Below are 8,141 nucleotides of genomic sequence, written 5' to 3'. Positions count from 1 at the left end.
GAAAGACATAATATTCAAGAACTTGAACCTTCCAAACAATAAGAATTTCAATTGGAATAGGGGTCATGAAAGTATTGGAGAGTTGTCATATAAGTGGTTACTATTATTCTAAAGAATCTATCCACCTCTGTTTCTCAGCCCTCTTCACAGGTATAGTGTAGGTTTGAGTTTACCCAGAACTGGTGTTTCCCAGCCAGAAAGTAGGACAAGACATAGGAACTACTCCAAGGAGATGACAATAACTGCTTTTATATATATGAGAGTTTTGTCAGCTAAGGGAGGCACCAGGCCAGTCAGAAATCCCTTTGACTAAATCAGAGTAGGAATAAGATTAAGAAGAAAAAGGCACAGAAGATAACACCTATCCACACACTTTCTTCCAAGGTTGGCCATTGGGAAACATCCTTCCTTGACCAGTTGAGTGCTCCAATAGGGCACTACAGTTCCAATTACTATCAAAGGCTAATTTATGTCATAGAGTTTCTCCTAAAAATAAAGTCTGTTTTATGATTTTTTTTTTCAATTTAATCTGCATATCTAATTCATCAAATTTGTAAACTTGTTTTTCTTGTGTAATGGTTAGAACTGCATTCTGGAACCAGCTTTCTTGTTTAGGTTTGAATCTTCACTGCACCACTAACTGTGTGACTTTAAAACAGTCACTAAACCCCTCTGTGCTTCAGTTTCTTTATCTGTAAAACTAGAGGCCCAGCACATGAAATTCATGCATGGGTAGGGTCCCTTGGTCTGGCCCATGATCAGGGCTGATCTTCCCTGGCTGCCGACAGCCGGCCTCGCCCCCTGCTGCCCATGTCTGCAGCCACCCATCCCCTTTTCCCCATTACCCGTTGGGCAATCGGAGCCTCCTGGCCAAGGGGAGTAACCAAGAAATTGGCTGTTCCCACCCACTCACTGGCCCTGCCCCCTGCCACCAGTCACCCTCTGTGTGTGGGGTGACTGGCGGGGCAAACAGGCCAGGCTCGCTCACACCTGCCTTGGTCTGGCGCCATCACCCACCCCCGGTTCCCCATTCCCCATCAGAGCCTGCCAGCCGGGGGCAGCTCCTGCATTGAGCGTCTGCCCCCTGGTGGTCAGTGCACATCATGGCAACCGGTTGTTCTGCCATCCGGTCGATTTGCATATTACACTTTTACATATAGATATAGATATAGATATAGATATAGATATAGATATAGATAATATTTGCCACCTTACAAACATTCTACCTTAGAATTGTGAGGACTAAATAACTGATATATGTAAGAGCTTCGAACAGTGCTTGACATATATTAAAAGTTTATAATTTATTATTATAATCTTTATTGCTGCTTTTTTTGAGAGAGAGAGAAGAAGGGGGGAGACATCAATTGGGTATAGGCCCTAATGGGGGTTCAAACCTGCAGCCTAGGTATGTGCCCTGACTGGGAATCGAATCTGCCACCTTTTGGTATCTAGGACAATGCTCCAACGAGCTGAGCCACACCAGCCAGGGCTGCTGCTTGTTGTGTTTAATAGTATTTATTTTAGAGTTTAACACTAAAGACTAAAACATTATCTATATATATAAAAGCCTAAGCAGCCAGTCAACCAAACAACTGAATGACCAGTAGACTAGGAGCTATGACACACACTGACCACCAGGGGGTAGAGACTCAACATAGGAGCTGCCCCCTGGTGATCAGTGTGCTCCCATGGCCAGCCTCCCATGGTCCCTCCCCCGCCGCTGGCCGACCCTGACTGCTGGCTAGGCTGAGGGACCCCACCCATGCATGAATTCATGCATCAAGCCTCTAGTATAAAATAAAGATGTCCTTAGTTATAATAGCTATTGCCATTATCTTATGAGATGAATAATTATGACAATTACTCTATTTTGTTATTTTTACCATGACTTATAAAAATTCATATGGAAGTTAGTTGTAATTTAACATACAGTATGTACATTGAATTTGTGTTACTTCTTTTCAAATTATCCAAGTTCGTAAACTCCTAACTACACAGTGTATAAAAATGTTTGTTAAATTTGAATATTTTATATACATGCTTAAAATATATCAAAGTAAGCATTAATTTAGAGGTAATGTCTTGTATAGTCAGTCATAAAGCAGATAGTAGTTAATTACTAGGAGAACATATTTGTTTGGTTTAGAGTGTATTTGTGTATTATTTTTCTAGTAATTGAAATATGAAAGTAATTTTATCTTAATTTCTAACCTATCTTTATGCTGCTTAGAATTATTAAATGATGTGTCATAAATATCAGATATCACATTAATCCATATTGTCATTAAATGTAAAATGTTTTATGAGAGAAATTACAACTCAGAATGACTTTTTAAACAATCATTGATAAAATTTTATTAGTACACTGAACTAGATCTAATCTTCTATCTTATTTGGTGTCACCAATTTGTTCTTTCTTCTTTAGTAGTCACTTTATGCTCTCAGGAGAGTCAATAACCAAAGTATATGAGTCAGTCATTTAAAATAAAGATAACAATATATGATCAATCACTATTGCTACTGAAACATAAACACTATAAACTAAATTCTAAGTGTTAAATGATTCTAGAAGCCAGGGAAAAATTTTTCGGTATGTGCTTCCTGGAGTAATATGCTTTGAAGTGCTACATAAATAAAGTGATAAATGACTAACTTTCACAGCAAGTCAATTACTACTCAAAAATCATATGTCTTCATAAATCATATGGATTATAATTCATTTCATATTATTTGTTTTTAGCATTTTTTAAAGAGATATTATGAAAAACAGCCTTTTTTATTTACAGTCAGGATAGAAATGTGATTGTAAAACTTTGCCAAAAGGTATAGCCTAGAAATTATGCAACTTTCTTGGTTCTTTCACTACCTATGTCTTTTTTTTTTCTTTCAGAAAACTGTTCCCCTCCCCCCATGCACCTCTATATCATAAAGGAAATTACTATCAAGTTTTTACTTGATATGTATGTCCCAACTTGAACCACTTCCTATTATCTCTTCTGTTAAAACTCTAGTCCCGGCAGTCCTCATCCCTTTCTCAGACCACTCCACTAGGCCTTCAACTGAGACTTCCTGCCTTTTTTTTGCCCTTTTTACAGTCTATTCCATAAACAGAAGCCAGATATACTTAAAGCATAAAGTAGATCATATTCCTCTTCTGCTTAAAACTTTCTCATGTCTTCTCATTAAAAATGAAACAAAATCCAAATCCTTTATCATGGCCTGTAGGCTACGCCTGTCTTCGAGATCTCATCACCTGTCATTGACCCCTCTCTCCCACCAGCAACGACCCTGACTCCACTATCCTCAGCCTCCAACTCTAGTCACATTTTTTTCTGTCCCTGGAACATATTTCACAGTCCCTGCACGTCTGTTCACTCTTTTTGGAATTCTTCCCTTAGGCCTCTGATTGCCTTCTCATAACTTACTTTCCTGTTCAAATACCACCTTCTTAGAGAAGTCTTAAGTCTTAAACACTCTAAATAGACTTCTGTCAAGTCACTCTGTATCCCTTTATCCATTTAATATTTTTTAGCACTTACCACTGTCTGATTTAATATTAAGTACACATTTGTGTCTGTGTCCTCATTTCCTTTGCTTATTATAGTATCTTTAGCATCTTCAGAAATATCTGGCACATGGTCAGCATACAATATACATTTGTTGAATGAAAGAATGACAATTTTAAAAATGGACTGTTTTCAACTCTATGACTTTAATATAATTTCACCATTTCTACCTTTGCTTCCATGGTCCTTCCCTAGTCCCAAGGTTCTATCATGACTGTAAATAAAATTGACTGTCATAATATCTCTTTTAAACAATGCTAAGAAACAAATGAAATGAATTATACTCCAGATGATTTATGAAGACATAAAACTTTTGAGTAGTAATTGGCTTGTTGTGAAAGCTAGTCATTTATCACTTTATGTGGCACCCTCAAGGCATAATACTCCAGGAAGAACATACCAAAAAAGTTTCCCCTGAAAATGTTTTTTCTCCTCCGACTCACCTTCACTCTGATAATTGTCTTGCTTGTCTTAACTCTAGCAGTTTGAACTTAGTTATATTGTAGTTGACTTCTAAAAATAAATTAAAATAGCCTCAGTTGTTTTTGATGAGAATTGGCACTTTCTGAGACCACTAAGAAAGGAAATTAAGATATCTCTCATGGTTTTAAGATTTTTTTCATGCACTAAAACTTCTGATTCTTATGTAGTATCAACCACAAAATGTGTGTCTTTTAAGGGTATTAAAGTTAAACCATCTTTCTGACTTTACACAGGTGATGACAGGAATATAATGTGCTTTGTTTTTCTTTCAGATCTCCAACTAAAGACATGGATTCGGAAGAGAAGGAAATTGTGGTTTGGGTTTGCCAAGAAGAGAAGATTGTCTGTGGTTTAACTAAACGTACCACCTCGGCTGATGTCATTCAGGCTTTGCTGGAAGAACACGAGACGACATTTGGGGAGAAACGATTTCTTCTGGGGAAGCCCAATGATTACTGCATCATAGAAAAGTGGAGGGGCTCCGAACGGGCTCTGCCTCCCCTAACTAGAATCCTGAAGCTTTGGAAAGCATGGGGGGATGAGCGGCCCAATATGCAATTCGTTTTGGTGAAAGCCGATGCCTTTCTACCAGTTCCCTTGTGGCGGACAGCTGAAGCCAAATTAGTACAAAACACAGAGAAAGTGTGGGAGCTCAGCCCCGCAAATTACATGAAGACGTTACCACCAGATAAGCAAAAAAGAATAGTCAGGAAAACATTCCGGAAACTGGCTAAAATTAAGCAGGACACAGTTTCCTATGATCGAGACAGTATGGAGACCTTAGTTCACCTGATTATTTCCCAGGACCACACTATTCATCAGCAAGTCCAGAGAATGAAAGAACTGGATCTGGAAATTGAAAAGTGTGAGGCTAAGTTCCACCTGGAGCGGGTAGAAAATAATGGAGAAAATTACGTCCAGGATGCGTATTTAGTGCCCAGTTTCAGCGACGTGGAGCAGAAGCTGGCCTTGCAGTATGATGAAAACCAGCTTCTGGAGGACCTGAGCAAAAGTGACGGAATCCTGCAGCTGGAGGAACAGCTCGTATATTACAGAATGCTCATTGATAAGCTGTCCGCTGAAATAGAAAAAGAGGTCCAAAGTCTTTGCACGGAGATCCATGAAGATGTGGAAGGGGCAGCTGCAAGTGAACTTGAAAGCCTGAATTTAGAAAGCGTTAAGTGTGATTTGGAGAAAAGCATGAAAGCTGGCTTGAAAATCCACTCTCACTTGAGTGGCATCCAGAAAGAGATTAAGTACAGTGACTCATTGCTCCAAATGAAAGCAAAAGAATATGAGCTCCTGGCCAAGGAGTTCAGTTCAGCTCATATTAGCAACAAAGATGGATGCCAGCTAAAGGAAAGCAGGGGGAAGGAGCCCGCGGCCCCCGGCAGCGGCGGGGAGGTTCCTCCCGCTACTCAAAGACTATTTAACATGTACACAAATGACACAGACTCGGACACTGGCATCAGCTCCAATCACAGTCAGGACTCAGAAACCGCCGTTGCTGATGTGGTGCTGTTGTCCACGTAATTGGAATGTCTTCTTTCTGACCTACTTTCGTGTTGTTCATGCTTGTTTAACTTACCAGGAAACTTTATTTCAAATATCACATGCTGAAAAAAAAAAGTCAATCCTGTTAAAATCTTCACTAGTTAATAAAAGCTAGAGAAATGTGTAAGCTTGTTTTTGATTAAAGATACCCAAGGTGACCTCATTATTACTAGTTCAAATGATGAACTGTTTATTAGGAATGCAGCACAAATAGCTTGCAATCGTATAAGAGAAATGATTTGATGGGAGTTATCACCTCCCATAACTTCTACGAGAAATGATTTATTCAGACATAAAACCAATTCTTAATATTAGGCAGTCATATCATTCAAGCTACACTCATGAACAGTTAAAATGCTGTAATAGATTTTTTTGATGCTGTATTGAAATTTTTTATATCTGTAAAGTACATGACAGGCACTGTATTGTAATTGTATTAATTCAAATCTTGATTCATCTCATTGATACTTATAATGTACATTATCTTTGTCACTTCCTGAACCCCTCTCTACTTTTCTGGACTTAAACAACAGGAAGTGGCAAGGGCTGCTGGTGGGACATGTACAAAGACCAGCAGTGGATCGGATGGGGGTATAGATGAGGGAACAGCCAAGGGCTGCATGCAACAGCAATTTTTTTTCTAAAGAAGCCTGAAGTGACTAAGACATAAGCACATGTTTTCTCTAGCTGGCAATACCAGTCTTCTGATTACACCAATGGTCGGTGCAGCTTCATTCTTTGAAGGAGGTATGGTGTGGGTTACAGAGAAAATCACATGGTCATAGTCCTGTTTGTTTACTTCCTATTAAAGTTGAAGGGATGCAACTCAGAGTCCTCTGAATGGGTAAAATAGAGTCATAGGCCATTTTATCTGTGAACATGCAGAGCGCAGAGAGGAACTCACATGGACAAAACACATTACTCTGCTGTACTGTAATTCAGATCATCTTTGTTGTGCTTCATGTAAGGTGCACACTAAAAAAACTACTAGCTCAATCCCCTACCCCCAAGCATGCTAGTAAATATACAACAAATAAAATGAATTTTTTTTTTACATCCTGCCTTGACTAACAATCATTATAGTGCCAGACTATACTTGGTTTTGCCTGGTTTTTAGTTTAGAAGTTCCTGTCTTTCTCCTGTTTTCTCTCTTTCTCCTCTCATTTCCTTGCTTCTGGCCAGTGAACACGATAAATCATATGGAAACAATTTTATTGTACTGTTAAATGAATACTGCCACAGTTTATTTTTATTTAGCTGACACTTATCTTGTACGCCACAGCACATGTAAGTAGAAATATTATTTTACTTATATAAGAATAAGTAATATATGAATATTGGTTAAGATTCCCAGAACTTCTCATTTCTTCTGTTTGTTGTTATGCTTACTGTAGTGCATATTGTAATTGTTTTTTAATCTATTTATCTTATTCCTCCATCCCCCAGAGTTTTCATCAATCTTTGGGAAAATATTTTGAATTTCACTTTGGGGAAGAATCTATGTTATCAATTCTTGCACCAATATATTGCTAAATGCTTTATATGAAGCTGACTGGCAAGAAAAGTAGGAATTTTTGTTTCAGAACAAGTACAGTGATTAAAGAGTAATAATGCTAACATGGGTTTAATTTTATAAAAAATGAGAAGGGATTGAATAGTCATCTGAGAAAGGGTAGTTTATCTGTCTAATCTATCAAATCAGTCAGCAAAATGGTAAGCTATTGAGATAGTGTTATTTCTGGGGATCAAATTTAGATTATCATCAATGACAAACAAATTGTAATGCTTGTTCTAAAGTGAAAGTAATCTCTGGGTTACACTTTAGTGAAAAAATAATTTTAAAAAATGTTTATCTGCTATAAATTTGCTTACTTATCTGAATTAAAAAGAGATTCTGATATAGAAGCAGGATCAGACAGGTCATTTTGTTTGAGAAACTTTGACTTAACTTTTGCTTTTATACAGTTAAGCACAGTGATGCGTTCTAAGAACCAATTCTTCCACATTTTTACAATAAATAATGTTAAAAACTCTTATCTGGATGCAGTAAAGTTGATATTTAAATTCATTCTAGATTTTCCATTTGTTTTTTAGTTATGCAAATATATTTCTGCTTCTGGTTTATTATAATATTAAATCCCCAGATAGCATGGTGAATTCTAATTTAGAGTAGTATACTAATACAAATAAAAATAATAAAATACAATGCACTCATTTCTGGAAACTTAACTATTCTTTATTAAATTAACAGACTTTGAATTATGAATAAAGAACTTGACAGAAATGTAATATTTTAATTGGTTATAGAAGTTTTAAAACAAAGTGTTTATAAATTATTGAGTAACCTGACAGGTTAACTATGCAAGTGCTTTATGTAGCTACAATCAGCAAACAAAACTGACTAGTCTTCCTTCTTATAACAAAAATTAGATTTTCACCGACTGTGCCTTGACTGTCATTCCACTTAGAATGTCTCTTTTCTTTCATCTGCCATATGCTGAAATCCTACCCGTTCTCAGTCAGTAATGTTATCTC

General features: G+C 37.3%; 1 protein-coding gene across 1 annotated transcript in view; it reads left to right on the top strand.

Moving 5' to 3' along the window:
- The window catches only part of RASSF9 (Ras association domain family member 9), a 30,010-nt gene extending 23,193 nt beyond the window's left edge, over positions 1–6,817 (top strand). Inside the window, exon 2 of the mRNA XM_006774717.2 lies at positions 4,325–6,817. Within this exon, the coding sequence (XP_006774780.1) occupies positions 4,325–5,585 (1,261 nt within the window). The 3' untranslated portion in view covers positions 5,586–6,817. The remainder of the gene's footprint in view (positions 1–4,324) is intronic.
- Positions 6,818–8,141: the final 1,324 nt, after the last annotated feature.

The sequence above is a fragment of the Myotis davidii genome, unplaced genomic scaffold, assembly GCF_000327345.1.
Source record: "Myotis davidii unplaced genomic scaffold, ASM32734v1 scaffold26, whole genome shotgun sequence".
Taxonomy (NCBI): Eukaryota; Metazoa; Chordata; class Mammalia; order Chiroptera; family Vespertilionidae; genus Myotis; species Myotis davidii.
Note: the sequence above shows the minus strand (reverse complement) of the source record. Positions and strands in the feature narration are given on the sequence as shown.